A 22,106-nucleotide genomic window follows, 5' to 3' on the forward strand; every position below is an offset into this window, starting at 1 on the left:
TTACTTATGTAAACTCTAGAAGGAAGGGGATAAATCAGATTGGTCCACTTAATATAGATGGTTCTACTATTGATGATCCTGCTCAAGGAGCTGATAAACTGAATGAGTATTTTTCATCTTCATTCAAACATGAGGAATTATTCAAGGAGGGGAATGCCAGAAGTCTATCAAACTCTAACAGGGAGCTAAGTAATTTTGTTATAACTGAGAGCAAAAATGGAGGAGAAATTGTTGAAGTTAAACATAAAAAGGCAAGTGGGACAGATGCAAACTATCCACTTATAATGAAGGAAAGAGGCAAAGGAAGTATACAAGCCCTTAGCCATAATTATGAGAGCATCCTTAGAATCAGGGGAGGTCCCCATGGACTGGAGATGTGCAAATGTATCCCCAATTCACAAAGGGGGTTCAAAGGGTGACAAATAATTATAGACCTGTTAATTTAACTTCAGTTCCGGGGAAAATAATGGAGTCATTCGTTAAGGAGATGATACAAGAGCACCTAGACAAGACAGCAGTAATATTATTATTAGCAATATCGTACAAGGAAGCCTGAGGCTTATGCTGTACCAGCCAAAAAAAAAAAAAATTCTGAGTTACCCCGTGTGTGTGTGTGAGAGAGAGAGAGAGAGAGGCATCACTAAAAAAGAGAAGAATGATGATATCCAGCTCAGGACCCTGGGTTTGCCAAGCCCATACTCACCAGATGTGAGCCCCCGGGGTTAATTTCAGACACAGCATGGGTTTGTTCAGGGGAAGTCTTGTCTGACTAATTTGATTGGATACTATGATGTGGTCACAAAAGAACTGGATGCAAAAAATAATTTTGATATCATATACTTGGATTTCAGGAAAGCTTTTGATACTGTTGACACGGAAGACTGCTATACAAATTGGAGTAGTATCGCAAGTTACTGCAATGCATAAAGGGATGGTTGAGTGGGAGATGGCAAAAAGTGGTAATAAATGGACACTGCTCTATGTGGACTAATGTTATTAGTGGAGGCCCCCAGAGTTCAGTGCCGGGCCCATTGTTGTTTTGTGTCTATTTATCAATGATATCGATATATCAGGCTTAATGTCCAAGGTTTCAGGGTTGTTAATGACAGTAAAGACATTATGCTACTGCAATAGGATCTAGAAAAGTTAGGCAGATGGGCTGAGAAGTGGCAACTGAAGTTTAATTTTGACAAATACAAAGTACTCCATACATATGGGTAGCAGTAACTCAAGAGAAATGTACCAACTGTGTGGTACTACACTCAGGCAGGTGGAGAATGAAAAAGACCTGGGGGTAATTGTGCAGTCAGATATGAAGTTCTCTGAGCAGTGCAGATGGGCTACCATAGCAGGTCATGGAGTTTTGCCCATGGTATATAGGAATTTTGCTAGCAGAGACAAGGAGGTGATTATTCCTTTGTATAAGGCAATGGTCAGGCCACACCTTGAGTACTGTATACAGGTCTGGAGGCCGCATTTTAGTAAAGATTTAGAGCTGCTAGAATGAGTACAGAGAAGAGCAACAAGATTGGTGAGAGAAATGAAGGGGTGCACTTATGAAGAAAGGCTTAAGTTCTGCAAGTTGCAGCATCTGGAAACTAGGCACCTGCAAGGTGTATAAGGCCCCGAATGGCTTGAGCAGGCTCAATGCTGACAGGATACTTCCGCTTACTCAGATTATGAACCTGAGGGGGCATAGGTTCAAATTGAGGAAAGACAGTTGTAGAATAGATGTGCAGAAGTTTGCCTTTAGCCAGTGGGTAATTGATTGCTGGAACAGACTTCCATCTGTTGTGGAAGTTGATAGCTTAAGTAAATTTAAGGCTGAAGTAGACAAACATTTGGAATGATCAGATGGATGAAATGGGAAAGTTTTTTTTTGGCTGATGCTGTTTTTCTTGCATCATATGGCTCAACTAATGCTAATAATTCCTGCTCTCTCCTAAAGCAGTTCAAACACATGCTGCAACTAGTCAACAACCTTTTACTGTCCAACTTAAAACTCACAGAACCAACTTTTCTTCCTCATTTATTCATTCAACTTCTGTTCTCTGAAACAACCTTCCTTTATATACGTATATTCTGAAAACTACAATCTAGAGAATTAAGTCTGTCAACAAATATCTTTTTTCATCTTTTCAACCCATGCACGGTACTAAGTACTATCAGTTCTAATACCTCCTGTGTTTGGGGTTTTCATAAAAAAAAAAAAAAAAAAAAAAAAAAAAAAAAATTGTTAATTGAGCATTCTGGTCTCTTGCCAAAGCTATTGGCTGCAACATTTGCCCATCTCTTTTCCCACCCATGTCAAAACTGGATAGTTCCATTGCACACCTCAGCTAAAGCTGACCTGTTAGCATCCTATTGATGAACTTGGTAAACCAATACCATTCCCAGTACACTCTATTCAATGCCTTCTGTGGTCTTCCATTAAAAGGATGACAGAAGGATTTTGAACAATCTTGATGCCATGAAAGCTCCAGGTCCTGATAGTATTTCTCCACTTGTTCTCAAAACCTGTGCTCCCAAGCTTACTCCTGTTTTCACACTTTATTATTTCACTAGTGTTTTTCCCCATCTGCTTGGATTTTGATTTGATTGATTTTTGATTTGGTAGTTGTTGGCGCATCGGCTTCTGTGGCCATATTGCACCTCCCAAGGTTTTTGCAGTACTTTGATCCAAGCCCGAGGCAGGAATCGAACCTGCGACCTTTGGGTTGCCGGGCAGGTACTCAACCCACTCGGCTAGCCCGGTCGGCTCCCCATCTGCTTGGAAATTTGCTCATATCCAGTAATTAAAAAGGGTGATAAATCTGTCCCATTACACTTTTATTCTTTCTAAAGTAATGAAGAAATCCATTATTTAGAAGCTTTCAAGAAACCTTCCATCTGATCAATGCCTGCCAGTAAGAAATCCATGTGTCAATCACTGTTGATATATTAGCTTATGTTGCCCATCCATGACAAATTGAATGGAAAAGTCTAGTGAAACTCAAGTTGATTGCCCTTGACATTTCAAAGGTTGTTGTTATTTTTGGTTTTTAGGAGCATTAGCAACTAAGGCCATATTACTCCGGGAATATGCGGTGGTCATTCCCTGACCTTTCCACATCCTCTGTATTTGGTTGTCTAATCAAGAAGCGTGTGCTACATACTGCTGCTCTTTCCCACCTGGCTACAGAGGCACCACATTTCAAAGGCTTCTGATCACAGCCTAAAGGTCTAAATATACTTCCTTCTTATGGTTTGCCAATTTTTTTTTTTTTTTTTTTTTTTTTGTAATTGGGTGTCCAGTTTTCTCTCTGAACATTCAGTGCAGGTGTAGGGTAGATGGCTCTGTCGTCTAAGTTCCCTAATGCTGGTGTTCCCCAAGGTTTAGTTCTTTCTCCCATTATTTACTATTTTCCCTTTTTCTATTAATGACTGTTCATTGGCTGAAAAATCCTATTCGTAGTTTTTCTAATAGCACATTTGCATTCCACCTTTGAGAATCTTTGAGTTTCAACCTCTCGAATATCCACTACCAGTTCCTTAAATGCTGATCTCCAGTGGGGCAAAAACAAATTGGTTTCAATTCAAACAAATTCAATCCTAAAACTCAGTTGTGTCATATCTTGCAAAAACGGATTTTTTGGCATCTAAAAAACTGGATTTTCTCTTTCACTCTGTGTTACTTTTCTTCTGAACAGCTACTCGTTCTGTACAAATTTCAAATGTGCCCTGCCACAGAATATTGTATCCACACACATCTGGGGGTGGTACCCCCATAACCTCTCTCAGGCTTCTAGGCTCCATTCAAAAGAGGGCAGTTAGATTAATTAATGATCCATATCTTACAAAATCTCTCCACTCTCTGTCTCATAGATGTTCTGTTTCTTTTCTATAGATATTTTCATGGGCACTAACATCTGAATTTGCTTAAATTCTCCCCCCCCCCATCTCTCTCTCTCTCTCTCTCTCTCTCTCTCTCTCTTTTAACTTCTATTTCTGGAACAATCTCGCTTCACACATATTTCCTGAAAATTACAAGACAAATTCAAGTCTAATGTCAGCAAGTACTTTTTTCCCCCATCCTCTCAACCCATGCATGGTATTAAGTACTGTAGGTGAGTGGAATGAATAATACAACTGGAGCACATAGCCAGATATCATGCAAGTTTCAATGACATGCAATGTAAATTTATTTATAGCTAATCATGTTGTACTGCAGTGTTGATAACTGTAGATCTGTAAGAAACACAATAGCAGCATACTTGGTAGCTCTACAGTTGAGAATATCTATTAATACCGATGAGAAATTCACTGATATTAACAGTGGTGTAGTTTTGCTCTGCCAACAACTGATAACTCTTTTCTGTGGTATTGACTGCATAATTTTTGGTGGCAGATATCTTTCTCTGTAATCATGGAAGCAATGTGCAATATCTGAATGACTTTTTTTTTTTGGTTTGTGAAGTTTTGCAACTGTTGATTGAACTAAAATAGTAGAATCTTAATTTCATTTGTAATGCTTCAAATAAATTCTGGAGCATTTGCTGAATGCTTGCTCAAGGTGTTCAACAAAAGTTGTAGCAAATGTACTGTCTATTGGATTCATCACACATTTGGCTGAGGTCGTTGAATGTTTTTCCAAATGTATGAAGCTTTGAAACACATGTAATTCATCAATTTCAATAAAATAACTGGCACAGTTTGGCAAAAGCCCCAAGCCAAAAAACATATGATGCTCTACAAATAGCAGTAATTTTTTAATCAATCTCTTCCAAGCACATTGATATAAAGCTTTTCTTTTGTCAGGAGTTGCCAAACTGGACTGTCCTGGGGTAACACATACAATTGTGAGTATGAACATTATAAGATAAAGTCTGTGTGTCACCACAAAAAAAATATACAACCATTGTTGACTAGTGTGTTGTATATCAGCTGCAATAAAACTGGGGAGCTCCTCTGCTTCCTCAAAGCTGTAGTCAAGTATGAACATTTTTTCCATCTTATGTGTCTAATCAAATCAATTCTTTCATTATAAAAGTGACATCAATTAACTTCACTGTTTTAAAATGTGTAACTTTTATAATTTGAGCAAGAGCCATTTCTCAATTAATTATTCTTTTGTTTACAATGATAATCACATTAAAATTGCAAAATTTCCACAAAAACTGATTTAGCATACACTTTGAAAAAGTTACCCCTTTATAACCCTAAAAATTGGCAAGAAATATTTCAAATTTGTTCACCTTTTGATGCCATCTTTATTTTCAGAAATATTTTTATTTTTATATAAAAAAAAACATAAAAAATGTTTTTTTTTATATAAAACTTTCTGTTGTGTGTCAGATATATTTTCTATCACACTCCCCTTATCTGGGAGCTATCTTCTCAAATAAGGAAGGTGATAAAAGATGATTTACATTTCTTTTGCACTATCAGTGAGCAAAATGTAAATTGAAAAAACTTGCATGGTTCAACAATTGGATGCCAGCTGGCACCTTCAATAACACAAAGTCAGAGATTGTAACAACTAGAGGCACTGCCACAAAATGTAAAGCTAGTGTGCTTCAATAATTGAATGTGAAAAACACCTCTTCTTCAGATTAGTCTTTTGACTGGTTTGTCCCCTTGATGAGCTGTCCATTTCTCACGGTCTTGTTAGAGTTGTTTTTCCCTTCTGCATAGCTCCAAAACCAATTTTCCTTCAGATTTATATTTATGATGGCATTTCTCGGTCTTCTTTGTCCTGGTATTTTGCCTTCCATCACATCCAGTAACATCCCTCTATACCTCATGGTGATCCATTGTAGCCAGTCTTCTGATTGCTCTTAGCAATTCTCTTTCTTCTCCTACACATGGTTTTACAACATTATTATTCATTTTTTGTCCAGCTAATCTTTTCCATTCTCTGCCAGCACCACATTTCAAATGCCTCCAGTTTTTTCCAAGTTGGTTTTGTTTAATGTCCATGTCTCTGCTGAATACAATGCAATTGACCAAATGTATGTTTTCATAATTCTTTTTCTTAGATCTATGGCTTAGTAAAGAGATTTTACCTCTAAATGCTTGTTTTGTCATTGCAATTCTTGAACCGATTTCACTGCAGTAAGATGCATCTTGTGTTATAATCTGTCCTAGATATTTGAATTTTGTTACCTGTTCTATTTTTCCACCATAAGTTTCAATATGAAATTGTTTTGACTTTTTACTTATCATAATCTTTGTTTTATTAGTGTTAATCTTCATTCCATATTTCTTCACTTTCTTGGTTAACTGTTTTAGCACATTGAATAACATACTTTGGCTACCTGATCATCTGCAGACTTGATTGTGCTAAGCGTTCTTCCAGCTATCTTTATACCTAACTTTTTATCATCAAATGCTTCTTTCACTATTAATTCTGCAAATATATTAAATAAACCTGGGGAAAGCAGGCATCCTTGCCTCACTCCCCTCCTTAACAATCATTAATAAATACTAAACTAATAAGTGACCCAGCACTGAACCCTGAGATGTTGTGTTCCCTGAGGAACACAACATTATTAGTCCAAGAAGAGCAGTGTTAACTGATAACCAGTATGTCTTCTCCCACTCGACCATCCCTTTATTCATAAAAATAACTTGCCCCTACTGCCACACTGCTCTTCTGAAATAGAGCATAGCAGTCTTTTACATGGAACAGTGGCAAAAGCTTTTCTAAATCTAAGTATATGATGTCAATTTTTTGCATACAGTTTCTTTCTTACTGTATCACAGAGCTAATCAAATTGGTCAGACAAGATATTCCCTCAACAAATCTGTGTTGTAACTGCCATATAACTGCATTCCTATCAATATGATCCTGCATTACTTCTTTAATCATCGATTCTATTATTTTCCCTTGAACAGAAATCTAGCTTACAGGTCTGTAATTACTCACTTATTTGCTGATCTCCCCCCCCCCCTTTACTATGAGGATAAGAGAGAATTTGTGCACACACCTCAAATCTAGATGGACTTCCCCTGAATCCAAGGATTCCCTCATAATTATGAGCAAGGTATGAAGGGTGATTAATGATCAGCAATAAGCCATACTACTTCAAAATGATTTGGATTATTTGCAGATTTAGTCTTAAAAGGGGAAACTGATGTTTAATGCTTTAAGGTTTACACCTGAGGAACAGGGATTCAGAATAAGAAAGAGTTAGGGATTAGGTACAATAAGACATTAAATTTACTAAGCAATGTAAAGAGATTAGTGAAGGCATGTGGTGACTTGTCTCTTATTTAGAGGACTTCAAGTAGGGAGGAGGATGTCACTGTTTATATGTGTAAACTATGGTGAAATGTATTTGCAGGTCTGGGACTGGAACTTAAATTAAAATTTTAAAAATTGATGTTGATATGAAGAAAGACTTAGATGTAAATACAGATAAATTTATTAGAATGTCAAGAACATTTTTCTTCGAAGAGTAGTATTGAACTAAAAATAACTAACTGTGTACACTAGCAAACATGATGTTATGTCAGAAGAAGAAGGGGGGGAAGCAATGCAAATAGATCACATCGCAAATTGAACAGGAGTGAATGATTACAGTAATGCCCTGCAACATTTGAACATTCATTGTACATTTCATGTAAATATATACATAGCCTTTGAGAAAAGGAATACATTATGTAACAAACAAACCTAGATAGAATAGAGCCAGGGCAATCTCTGACAGGGGCAAAGGTAATGATACTGTAGAATAGTTACCTCTTAAGGAGGAGGGAAAAAAAAAGGTGATTTTATACATATGCATACTGGTGATATTACACATGCAATATGATTTTCTTAGGCCGTAGTTTTGAAAAGATTTTCAGAAAAAGTCAAAGTTAGAACTTTACATGAAAGTGTCTAAAATTTTGTGGTGCAAACTCTCCTCAGTACCACAAGTATACAAAAAATTCTATTCTTGAGGGTTCTGATTGCCCAACTTGTAATTGTGCCATTTCATATAATTTGAGTGTAGTTCTAGCAAGGGCAAATTTGTATATTTTTATTGTAAACCTCTACTTCTGCGTTCTGGGATAGAACTGTCCTATGTATGTTACTCTGTACATATAATTTTTTGTAATTATTTTATCATGCATAAAGGAATTTTATCTGTGTATATATCCTGCCAAGCCCAGCAGCCCTCCTAATAGATGGCTAGAAAAATGGGTGGCAAAGTTAGTATAAATGAGAGGGCATTAAAGTTGTCAATATAAATGAGGTTCCAGATGGTTTTTTGCAATGTAAATTAACAAGAAGAGATAATCATATTGAAATAATTACACTGGCAGCACACAGTAGGCCACAAAAATGACAATAGGAATAGAAGATGTGGATGTTTGATGCTTCAAGTAATAGTGTGGTATGGATAAGTAGATGACAGAATAAGCCACTGTCCGATAAATGGAATGTGATACGAAAATGGAAACTGGCAGTGAACATAACAAAATCACTTTCTTTCTTCACAATCAATGAAATTGCAGTTTTCACTGGCATGTATTAGCAAAAAATGATGCAAGAAAGCAAGCTTATATAGCATCAGCCAAAAAAATTATAAATTGCCCATTTATAAAATTCAGGGTGGGGGATTTAATTTAAGGGAAATAGCCTGCAATTTCAAAACAAAATTGAAGCTAAAAATAACTTACCAGTATCCACCACAAGCATCTGAACAAACATTTAACACCCTTGCAAAAAAAATGTAGTCCTAAAATCATATTAACGTAAGAAATAAAATATTTCTTACGTTACACAAGAATTTCATGTAATTATTTCTTTTTCCTTTGTGTGCTGCATTCAGTGATAATATACCTTATAAACAATTTTAGTAATTACTGTTATTTAAAAAAATCTATGCAAGAAGAATATACTGTACATGCAAATAGGATACAATAAATACCACAGAAGTAGTCCGCAAAATGTATAATCAAAATGTTATCTAAATACAAAAGAATAGTAGCTAAACTATATGGAATACCTATTTGTCACATTCCATAATCCTTACCTTCAATATACAATTTCCACTCCACTATTCAGACAACCTAATTAAATTGTCCAGTTAGACCACAGATTCAAATCCCGCCATATGCTTTTAAGCATAAGAAATGTTATGCTCAAATTGTAGAGAAACTGCAACTTGTGCTGGTTGTGAACCTAAAGATCACACTTATAATAAAACATCCTGCCCAATTACAGAAACATCCAAATGGTGGAGGAGGCCTCTTTTTTCACAGAAATGTCACATTTACTGTGATGGGGGGGGGGGGGATCCAAACATATAGAAAACTAAAGATAAAGTTATATATCACAAATAAAAGAAATTTATCACTACCAATGCTGCACCTATATTTCAGTAACCCATATCCACTCAGAAAATTTCACAATAGCTATATGTTTCTTTAAATATCTCAATTGTAGATTGAGCCAGATCCCTCCTTAGAGAAACAGAGTAGCCACACAGCAAAATCCAACTAAAGCTATAAAATACCCCAATTACAATTCTGCAGCAACTGATTATGAATACCTGAGGATGGTACATTTTGGCACAAAACCACAGGAAGAAAAACTGTTCTGGCCACACAGAGCCAGTTATTTTCCAAGAAAGATCAAACAAAAATTGACCAGTATGCAAGGTGTGGCAATAAAGTATCCAGACTGGTGATGTTGCGGTCATGTTTGATGAGTTCGAAAATAAATGGAAGTGATATATTGTAGTTCAAACTTGACTTACAGATAGTGGTACAGACATTGTCCGGTAAACTGACAGGATGCAAGTAACAAGCAGTTTCATTAGTAGCATTAAAGTTCCATATCACAATTTTCTGATAGGGCAACAAACAAATATCAAATTTTGCTCTAAACTGGGAAAATCTGCAACAGAAATGTTAAAAACTATATGGTGATGAAACATTGAGTTATACCAGTGTGTTCGAATAGTATAAGCAGTTTAAAGACTGATTTCGGGATCTTCACGATGATTCAAGAACTGGCCATTAACTTCTTAGGATGAAGACAGAGTTGCAAGAGATAGTCATTTTACCCTCAGAAAAATGGCCGATCAATTGGATAGGAATAAGGAGATGATTCATCAAATTCTGCATGAAGATTTACAGAAACCGTCTGCAAAATTTGGGCTGCACAGCTTCAGTGATGGGCAGAAGTGTCGATCACTGGTGATATTCTGGCTTATGTTACCCATTTATGGACTAATTCAATGGAAAGGTTCGGTGAAACATAAGCAGTTGCTCTTGACATCTCAAAAGTGGTTTGATCATGTTTGGCATAAAGGTCTTCTAAACAAGCTTCCATCTTATGGTTTGCCAACTGTTTTTTGTAATTGGTTATCCAGTTTTCTCTCTGATCGATCAATGAGGATGATGGTAGATGGCTCTCTGTCTAACTTCTCCACTAATGCCGGTGTCCCCCAAGGTTCAGTTCTTTCCCCCACTCTTTTCCTCTTGTATATTAACGACCTTCTTCCATTGACTCGAAATCCTATCCATAGTTTTGCCGATGACAGCACATTGCATTCCACTTTCCATTTTGAGAAACCTTGCCCTGCTCAATCAGCTTCAACTTCTCGAAAATCTGCTACCAATTCCTTAAATGCCAATCTTCAGGTAATTCTCCAGTGGGGCAAAGACAACTTAGTTGATTTCAACCCTTCGAAAACTCAGTCTTGTCTTCTTTCTCGCAAAAAGGATTCTTCTGCTCCTATGCTTATCTTTGGTGATACTCTTATTTCTAGGCAAAATTATATCTCTTTTGGGGATTACCCTGACTTCTAATCTCTCTTGGCACAAGCACATTACAAATATTGCTTCCTCTGCATCTAAAAAACTTGGTTTTCTCTTTCGCTCACGGCGTTACTTTTCTTCCAAACAGCTGCTCACTCTGTATAAATTGTAAATCCGCCCAGCCATGGAATATTGTTCCCACATCTAGGGTGGTGCCCCAAAAACCTCTCTCAGGCTTCTTGATTCCATTCAGAAGACGGCAGTTAGGTTAATTAATGATTCATCACTAACAGAGTCTCTCCACTCGCTGTCTCATAGACATACTGTTTCTGTTGCATGCCTCTTCTACAGATACTTCCATGGGCACTGTTCTTCTGAATTGGCTTCTATAATTCCCGCTCTCTCTTTCAAAACAGTCCGAACGTGTGCCACCACCAGCCAACATCCATTTACTATCGAACTTCAAACTCACAGAACCAAATTTTCATCTTTGTTTATTCGTTCAACTGCCGTTTTCTGGAACCACCTTCCTTCATACGTATTTCCTGAAAATTACAATCTACAGAAGTTCAAGTCCAATGTCAACAAAAATATTCTTTCGTCTTTTCAACCTCCAACCCAAGCACGGTACTAAGTACTATAGGTTCTAATACCTCCCATGTTTGGGGTTTACATTTAAAAAAAAAAAAGCAACAAAGAGCGTGAAAGAGTCTTCCACGTGAAGACTTCATCCAGACTTACCAAGACAATCCTACTTTCCTAAACTATATTATTGCTGGAGATGAGTGTAAGTTGTTTCAGTACAACCCAGAGATTAAATGTCAGAGCATGCAGTAGATTTCAAAATCACCAATGGCCAAAAAAAAATTTTTGTTTACAGAAGTCCCGTTTCAAGGCAATGTTAACCAAGTTTTTTTGACAAACAGGTGTGAATCTTCTGCACTTGTGAAGATATTTCTGATGAAACATGGAATTTTACAGGCCAATCATCCAACAGACTTCTTCCTCTTTCCCAAGGTAACTGCCCTCAAAGGAAAGAGATTTCAGGATTTTGAGGATGTAAAGAAAACCATAACCACCAAACTGAACTCTTTAGAAGTCTTCACTGACTCATTTCAGAAACTTTTAGAACAGTGTAATAAGTGCATTCAATCAGGTGGCAATTACATTGAATAAAAATCATTTTTGAACTCCTTCACTCTGTGTTTTTTTTTTTTTTTTTTTCTTTGCAATAAAAAGAACACAATTGCCACACCTCATATATCAACTTCTTCCACTAAATCTAAATAATAACAAAAAAAAAAAGCCAGCCTAAAATGGCCAAATTCATCTATCATACTAACATATGAATTGTACTGAGAAATTGTCACACATCACCAGGTCAGTCTATACATTGAATTTTCAAATACCCCCCTCACTCAATTTTCACCAAAAAATCCTATTAAAAATTGTAGTAAAAACCATTCAATGTGGCAATATCTCTATTTGCTGAGATGAGAAATATTTATCATAATAAACTAATTAAATAAAGCCTGTTGGAATTAGACTATAGAACTTATACTTCCACTGGCAATTATAGTAAGACAACACAATACCTTCCTAGCAAATGATGCAAAACATATCTGATAGCTTATGACAAGTACTTTCAGCAGTAGAAAAATTGTAAACTCAAATATTTTAAAGGTCTGTTACATGTAGTACATTCAAGCCAATTCTTCCAATATACTTGCCCCCAGATGTAAACTGCCCATCAGTGAAATTGCCCTACCTGAGTGCAGGCTTTTAGCCGCTAAAAAAAGCAGAATGACATATCAATATAGGCAAATTACTACATTTATGTATCAACTCAGTACTTGCAAAAATGTGATGCACATAAATGTGAAGTATAGCCTCCACAACTCAACAAAAGTAGCAAAAAAATGGAGTCAAAGAGGGTGGCAAATGTTGTCTTGGTGAACAATAAGCCATACTTCTTGCACCTACTTTTTTTTTTTTTTTTTTTTTTAATTTCACAAATTTAGAGAATACTCTCTCTATTTTAACCTTGCTACAGCATAACTGATCATTCACAGAGTTCATTAGTTTCTGTGTGGCAGTGAGCCCTGCTGACACTAAATGACTGGGTGAGTTAGGCCAGCCATGGTCCAGTAGTCAGCATGTGTAGAAGTAAGGAGATTGCAGATTTGAATGCAAATGCCACCATGAAATTGTGAACTCTGGCACTGAAAGTCTATCCACTCTTAATTCAATACATATGTATGCAGTTGCAAAGTTAAACTCTTCTGGCTTCATCTGCAAATGAAAATATTTATTTAATTAAAATTTTAATATTCTTTCAAGTTAAATCTATCCATTAGGATAGTGGCCCTTATACCACACATCTAAATTGGTTTCCAAAGTGCTTTGTGTTATACACTGGTGTTCAAAGAAAGTGCATCACCTAGAAATTTCACATTTCTAACAAAATATTCCAAATAAATAGTCCAGCTCTCAAAATATTCCAAATAAGCATTTGCAACCTTTATACAAGTTTTGGTAACCACGACAATTATGGCTGAAATGTTATCAGAAGCCCTCAATTTGCTTCAGTCTATCATTTTAAATGAAAAGTTCACCAGGTGTAAACTAATATTTAATTGAACCGCCTCTGACCCTGATGACAGCAGCACACCATAGAAGCACTGACAAGATCAATTTCTGAAGATAATCAACTGATAGTTTGTGGTTCCAAACACAAATTATGGCTTCCTGAAGTTCACAAAGGGCCTTTGGTTTCGTTCTGGCAACTGCAGATTCCACACCATACCAACAGTTCTTTATAGGATTCAGGTCCGGGCTGTTTCCTGACTAGTTAAGAGAAGAGTTGTAATGGACCATTCTTCCAACCATTTTTTCACCTGTAACAAATGTAAACACATTACTGTCAAACCTCTTAATGCAGAAATGAAGCTAAAGTAACTACAGAAGTGCTTACTTACACTTTTCGCCTGATGACAAGGAGCAGAGTTGTCCTGAAAGATGCAGTTACTTGGCAGGTTGAAATGGTCTCTAATGGCTGGCAGCAATTTGCCTTCCAATATAGCCAGGTATCTAGTGGCATTTATGGAACCTTTTATGAACTGCAGGTGACCTACTCCACGATACGAAATGCACCCCATATTTAAAAAGGTAGGGAATTTCACTGTGGACATCATATAATCTGGATGGTATTCTTCACCACATCTACAGCAAATCATTTGTCTCCCATCAGAACCATGCAGGTTGAATTTCTTCTCATCCAAGAAAATAACTGGACTTCCACTGCTTGGGAGTCCATTTGACATGCTCCTTAATCAAATTAATTGGGCCTCTTTCATTTTTTGTGTGGGAGGGGCTTCTTCTCAGGACAACGGGCTACTTGTCCATTTTTGAAGAGGAGTCTTCTGACTATTACTGCACTTGCTACCACTCCTGTATGTTCATCTCATTCTCTTTTCAGCTCAGATGAAAAAGCTTTACAGATTTTAAGGCATAAGTGCTTAAAAACGCAGTCCTATTTTGGCGTAGAAACTCATTTGCATCCAGTTCCTTTTTTCCTATCAGCAGAACCAGTATTCTTGAGTTTGGAAAGAAATCTCACTGTCGACTGATTACAAGATACTCTAAGGCTAAGCAATATGATGGGAAGAACATATTTCCTCCCGTAAAGCAACAGTAGCACTCTTTCTTCGTGGCATCAACTGCACATAACTCCCTATCTTGACACAAGCAAGGAATAACTGCAACTCTTGCACAGCGTGCTTATATAGCTGCAAGTAACAGGTGATGCAATATTACATCGTCACCTACGCGTGTCAATCTTATCTGATGTAATCTGGAAGAAACATTGCCATATACCTACGTTATTGGATTACAATTTTAAAGGGTGATGCACTTTGAACACCAGTGTATATGTAATAGTTCCGTAGTCATCTGTAGGTGGCTTTTATGGACAATGTGGCTGGTAATAAGATAGATAGTTAGGCACGCACAAGTAAATATTCTTGAATATCATATATTACTAATTTTGCATTCATTATTTGGATTTGGGTATATGTGTTTAATCAGCAATGTTTAATTGTTTTCCCATTAGTCCAACTGTCATTCTAGATTAATGTTAATTTATTTTTTTTAGGATAAACACACAATGTGTGTGTGTGTGTGTGTGTGTGTGTGTACATACACAAAGGAAATTGTAAAGAAGAAATAGAATTCACCAACACAAATTCTTATCACAGCTTCAATGTCTATCATTCAACACAGAATGGTAATCAAAGTTCAACAATGAATGATGTACTGTTAAATTCTGATTGGAAGCTCTCTTAAATAAACAATTTTGCTAAGCATGCTGAATGAATTTAACTTTTTGTAATATGCAAATATAACAAAGAACAACCATGTATGATTAATGAAGAAATTTTAACAATACAGTTTCCTCCAAGAAACTAAAAATGTAACCTTAAAATGAACTAACCAATATATGAGTACTGTGGTTTTATTCTATAATTAGTTCATTTCAAGAATTAAGTATTTTTCCTACCTGGTAGGAAAACGATGGGAACGAATAAAAATAAAGAAACTTATTCCATCATATTAGCAGATATTTGGTCCACAATAATAATTCACTATATAAGGCCACCGATACATACGTTCAGCATAAGTTCCTATGATATGCTTAATTTCCTGCACTCATTTTCTGACCCATATGTTATCAAAATATGTGTCCTTAGATATATGGACATGGGGAAGGAAAAAGAAACGTGTGAAAGTGTTGCCACTAACTGTGTTATGGTTCTTAAATCTGCAAGGATATAAAAATCATATTGTTATTTTTCAGGTAGTATTACAATACTCTGCAGAAAAATAAAATTTATTTAAGTACATGTTTAACATCATATTTAAACATCAACGTTGCTTTTTTGCCTTTTAATACATACATGATGGATATAATAAACTTATTTCCAATTAAAATTTCTAACAGTACACATACTATTCACATACAATAAAATTAAGTGTTTGGTCTTCATAAAATTATGTATGTCAATACAAAGTTAACTGTGATTTTGAAAACAAACATAAAAAAATATTTCTACTGCATTTTTAAATTAAAAAAAAAAAAATTTGCACTTCATTGTGGAATGCTTGAGCTAAACCTAGAGAAAAAATTTTGTAAATAAAAAAATCTTAACTCTTGATTCATAAATAAAAAGGGGGCAAAAAAAAATTAATAACAAGGGTACAAAATTTGGCACTTTCAAACTAATATTACATTTTGCTTAATTTTTATGCCTCTACTCAACTTTTTAATACAGAGTTCAAAAAAGTCCATTTTTGAATTGTACCTGAAGAACTATTTGGTATATACCATGCAACTTTTATTTAAAAAAAAAAACTTGGTCTTGTAAAAGGAATGGCTGCACAAATGTTCTGTTGAAAACGTAAATATCTCCAAAGTTAGTCAGTTTTGCAGTTGATGGCATCCACTTGAATAGTTAAATAATATACATTGTTCACAACCAATTTAAGTGCAACATGGGGAATTTTCAATAACATCTTCATCAGCACTGAGAATAGTTTTATCATTTGCCTACTGGAGTTTTGTAGCTGATGTTAACTTCTCCAATTCAAAAACACCATATATATAATCCCAGTTTCAGAACAGTTTCTTTTCATACCTAAAACATTAAAAAAAAAAAAAAACTACATTTTCCAAAGGACTTGTACTGATTTCATAAATCATTTAATTTGAGTTAGCAACAAAGTTTTCAAATAAGGATTGAAAAATGAATTTTAGTAAGGGCTTCCTTATTAATCTAATTAGGCAGAAACAGTAATTTAATACAGATAATCAGATTTTATGAACCAGTTTTAAGTGTCTTACTGACTTTCATCAGGAAAATATTCAATTGACAGCAGAATACTGCATTACTTCTTAGGAAAAGGGGAATAATAATACAGTATATAAATAAAAATCATCCATTTCTGTATCAAAAGTATTCATATTGATTCAATAGTTTGCAATTGATACTTGTTAAATATCAATTTGTCATCTTAGATAAGAGCTGAATTTTAATCTAGATGCTTAAAGAACAATGCACATGATGAAATTTTTTGAACCTATATTCAATATTCATAGATAATTTTGTAATAGAAACACTAAGTAGACTGGTCATTTGTCTAAAATATATGAAAAAAATTGTTTAAAATTTCTAAACTACTGTATTTCTCTAAAAATATTTATGTTTTAAAATTGAAAGGCATCATTTCACAGATAAGAGCCATATCTGAAGTGAACAAGGTTAAGTTAGAAGATAAAAATTTAAAAAACCTGCTGAAGGCCATAATAACACTAACTATAGTTAAATAGGAAAATATTCCCCTTTACAGAGAACAGCTTTTGTGGACAAGTTAATTTTAATTATGAGTAATTTATCCTTATATCAACAAATTTAAATATTATATTAAATATAAAATATTTTAAAAATATTAAATAATGTAAAGTTTCTATTATATTAATTTATCAATAAAATATTTTTAATTATTTTTTTATTGTGCAGCATACAATTTTAAGTAAACTGTATACAGAGATTTTTTTTTTTTTTTAATTCACAGAGATAAATGTTCAAATGGCAGCCTTTTCAATGCACACAATTCAGCTGTGATTCAATTTTACATCATAAAGAAAAATTTTAAAGGCTTCAGCTGAAACAATATCTTTAAATGAATCCCTTATTCAACAGCACAATGTCTGAAGCATAACTGAAGTTTTTGCTTCTATGCTCTATGTGGTACAAGTTGTTTCGATTCAAGCCACGTCTATATTTCTGCTTAAATCAAGAGTCTGGAAAAGTTTTCTAGTCTGCTGGGAGCAGCAACATTTCTAGTCAGACCAGAATTGACTCAAACCTGGTTATTTGTTTTTTCTTTCCTTCAAAGCCTCTGGAAGCCGTTATCCTCTGCTACAATTGAATTAATTTCTGGAAATCATTTATTGATTAACAATTTTAGTGTTCTTGAACACTTCATAATAAAAAGAAATCAGATGGAGCAAAATTGGGCTGAGAGAGATGTGTGTTGTAGCACCTTTGCATAGATCATTTTAAAACCAATGATTAAAATTGGACGAAGGTTCTTTATGCCCAGCTATTCTATCATTCTGATAGTCATTCTTTGATTGGTACAAGCAAGTTCTTACATTTTTTTTTTTTTTTTTTTTTTTTTTCAATTTTTAGTGTCAGCAGATAGCTGGACTGAGAATTGTGAGTTATCTTCCCTCAAAAGATCATTTATGCCACTCAAAAACATTCCTTCAACATTGCATACTCCCTTTAAACTTGTAGCAATTCATAATTTATGTAGTTTTCCTCAATTTAGCCAGAAATTTCAGGTACACTTGTTCCATAAATTATTCATTTTTACATTTTTGAAGCAATAAAAAAATATATATATTGCACACATGCTTTGAAAGATATCCATTACACATCAAAAGAATCTTGCATTTTATTCATTTATACAGCATTTGTTGACCAAATTAACAAATACAGTGGCTTACACCCCTCTCAGAAATGGATACAGTATTTAATTTTGGAATTAGCATTTAATTGATATATACTTTTATTATACAGTGGATCCCTGCTTTATGATATTAATCTGTTCCAGAGACACCATCGCATTGTGAAAATATCCTAACGTGAACTTAATAACATATTGTTTTTTGGTAATTTGTTCCAAGACCTCTAAAGTTGAAATTTTCACACCCACAATTTTACCTTTTTTCGGATAAAAGGTGCACATTATATACTGGAAAATATGATATTCAGTATTCTATATAAAATTAATACAATATCTCTCTCTAAAAGGTAATTTTTATAATGGAAATTGTATTAGTTTTATATAGAATACTGAATATTTTCCATATGTAAATACAGTATATGTAATTTGTTTGCCACAATTTTATGGCAACATATACAGTATATGTATATGTTGCCATAAAATTGTGGTGCCAGTTTAACATGATTACTGGAATCAAATTTCAAAAAACCAATTCAAATCATTAAAATGCACTACACTTTTATTATTCTCATATATTCAGTTATAAAAATCAATTTGAATGCTTTTGTGCTTTTTTTGTAAAGCACATTTCTGGAGGTTAACTACCATAAAACAATTTGCAGTTTCTGGTTTATTGGGCTTTTCTGTTAGTGTAATCTCTTATAAATGGGTAGTAAACTATCTTATTGTATTTGTGATAATAACAATATCTGCAATTCTGTGGGTTTTTACATTATTATGGCAAAATGTTTCCCCTTCACTGAAATCTTCAATCATATAAAAAACAAATTTTCAGAATCTTCTCTTCATTCCTATTTTAAAAGCTTCGTAAACTTCTTACTCCATATCTCACCTGCACATATCGTGTTAGCTGCAATTTGTGTGTGTGTGTGTGTGTGTGTGTGTGCTGTTTTTTTGTTACTGTTTGCTTATTTGTATTACTATCTTAAATTTTATAAAAAAAAAAAAGTAAGAACAGACATATCACTTAGTTAGTATGCAGGGCTGTAGTGAAGGGTATGTGCCGTACACCCCTTTGGATTTTTTTTTTTATGTGAATAGCGTATACCTTCTGGTTTTGAAAATACGAATATTTAATATAACATTCATAGAGTATACCTTCTGCTGATTTTATGACTACAGCACTGTTGGTATGCACATTACAGTATTAATCAAACTATGTTTGCAAGCATAGTTTGGTTTTGATTTTGCTAACATGTGGAAAACATCCTTCCGATTTTCACGTATCATTTAATTTTGTTAATTGGCAAGGTAATAAAGTGTAAATTTGCACTTTATATCTTTACTCTTATACCATATGGATAATATTCCTCCTACTTTTGCTCATTAGAATCGCCATTTAATGAAAGTAAAATTCAATTGGCAAACGTGATCACAATGCCAGGTGCTTACCACGTATCATATAGTGAATGGTATTTGATTACGAAGAGTACATCATAAAGTGATTTGATCGTACAGTGAACCAGTTGTAAAGCAGGGGTCCACTGTATTTCTAGCTGAGGCGAGTTAAGTTTGAAGTTGCAAATCGGTGGTAATTAGTCACAAATATTTGTTGGGGGGGGGGTAAAAAAAGATTTGTATTCACCCAGAAGTAGTTGTAATAGAAAGATGATTTTTTTTTTTTTTTGATATATTGAAATCTCTTTAGCAACCAAATTTTGGTTTCGATCTGGCAATTTTTTTTTTTTTTTTTGCAGAACTGAATGAAGTGAACTATCACAATGAATACAGTGGAATATACATCAGAGATTCCTTTTGCAAGGGAAAACACCCAGAACAATCCATGAAGAAATGGTTATATGGAGAATATTGCCCAGGTTACAGTGTTGTTGGACATTGGTATAAACAACTCAAATGAGGAAGAACCTCAGTGTATGATGAAGAAATCCCAGGATGCCCAGGAACTGCTATAACATAAGAGGTTGCAAAAATTGAAACATTAATCTTAGAAGATTGCCATATTAGCATCGAAGAACTAACTGCAGAACTCCAAATTAGTGTGGAGAACATCATCCATCAACAATTGCATATGAGTAAAGTGTCTGCTAGATGTAGATGAGTACCCAGACTTCTGAACTCTTACCAGAAAAAGAAAGTGCACAATGCACACATGAAATGTTGTCAATATGCCAGGAAAAGGAAAAGGAGTTTTTCATAGCAAATCACCATGGATGAAACTTGGATCCATCATTATGATCCCAAAATTAAACAACTGTCAAAACAATGGAAGCATGCAGAATCACCACAAAGGCAAAGGTGAAAACAAGAGCTGGCAAGGTGATGCTGTCAGTTTTTTGGAATCAGCAGGGTGTAATACTAAGAGATTCAAAAGGGTTGTACTTTGATGGCAAAGTATTATTCCAACCTCCTCATAAAGCTACATGCTGGTTTAAAGGAAAAAAGATGAGAAAAGTTGTCAAAAAAGTTACACCCTTGAGCCAAAACATTATGACCAGCGAGTCGTTATGCAAATTGAAGCAACTGCAGGTGAACTACGGCACGTGCGCAGGCCAGGACACTGTATAAAAACCACCGGATACTCTGTTAATCAGTGTTACTCTTATTCTTCAGATGGGAAAAGCAGCGGACTTTGACAAAGAGTTTGACAAATGCCAAATTGTAATGGCCAGATGACTGGGTCAGAGCATATCCAGAATGGCATGGCTGTGGGGTGCTCATGGTCAGCTGTGGTTAGTATCTACTGAAAGTGGTCCAAGGAGGGGAAACCTAAAAACTGCCAGCAAGGTGTTGGATGACCATGGCTCATCGATGCTCAAGGTGAGGGAAGGCTCTCCCGGATGGTACGTGGCAACAGAAGGGCGACTGTGGCTCAACTCTGCGGTAATTGGAATGCTGGGTGATGGGAATAATGTGTCACAACACATCGAACCCTGCTAAAAATGCGGCTGTATAACCACAGGCCACTCTGAGTGCCCATGCCAAACACAGTTCACTGGCGACAGTGCCTACAATGGGCACACAAGCATCAAAACTGGACCTTGAGTGATTGGAAGAAGGTAGTCTTGTCTGATGAATCACGTTTATCGTTGCACCATGTGGATGGCCAGGTACGTGTGCATCGTTTATCTGGGGAAGTGATGGCACCTGGATGCATAGTGGGACGAAAACAAGTCGGTGGCAGCAGTGTCATGCTTTAGGCAATGTTCTGCTGGGATACCCTGGGTCCAGTCATCCATGTGCCAGGCACTCCGACGTCACACCTACCTAAACATCATTGCTAACCAGGTACACCCTTTCATGGCAATGGTCTTTTCCCTCTGGCGGTGTCATCTTTCAGCAGGATAATGCACCATGCCACACATCACCCAGATTGTTCAAGAGTGGTTTGTAGAACATGAGGAAGACTTCCAGGTATTGCCCTGGCTTCTAAATTCCCCAAACATCAATCCCATCGAGCATTGTGGTTTGTATTGGAACAACAACTCCAATCTGCAGCATCTCAACCCCGGAACTTACAGGAGTTAAAGGATCTGCTGATTACACGTTGTATAATCAGATACCACAAGACATTTAGAAATCTTGTAGTGCCCATGCCTCACCAGGTACGAGCTGTTTTGGCTGCACGTGGAGGACCTACATCCTATTAGGTAGGTGGTAATAATGTTTTGGCTGATCGGTGTATATTCCTATTCCATGATAATGTCCCTTCACATTCTGTAGCAAGGCATGCCCACAAATGTGGGTTTGAAATATTGCTGCATCCTGCATGCTCAGATTTCTTCCTCTTTCCTGCCCTGAAGTCCTTTCTTTGTGTAAAA

General features: G+C 35.5%; 1 protein-coding gene across 2 annotated transcripts in view; it reads right to left on the minus strand.

Annotated features, from left to right (window-relative positions):
• Positions 1-16,142: 16,142 nt before the first annotated feature.
• The window catches only part of ras (Inosine-5'-monophosphate dehydrogenase ras), a 142,068-nt gene continuing 136,104 nt past the window's right edge, over positions 16,143-22,106 (minus strand). For both annotated transcript variants that reach the window (XM_090385041.1, XM_090385042.1), the window contains one exon: positions 16,143-16,430. In XM_090385041.1, the coding sequence (XP_090241167.1) occupies positions 16,409-16,430 (22 nt within the window). In that variant the 3' untranslated portion in view covers positions 16,143-16,408. The remainder of the gene's footprint in view (positions 16,431-22,106) is intronic.

This window comes from Mastigoproctus giganteus, chromosome 11, assembly GCF_048544385.1.
Source record: "Mastigoproctus giganteus isolate SK-2022 chromosome 11, ASM4854438v1, whole genome shotgun sequence".
Lineage (NCBI taxonomy): Eukaryota > Metazoa > Arthropoda > Arachnida > Uropygi > Thelyphonidae > Mastigoproctus > Mastigoproctus giganteus.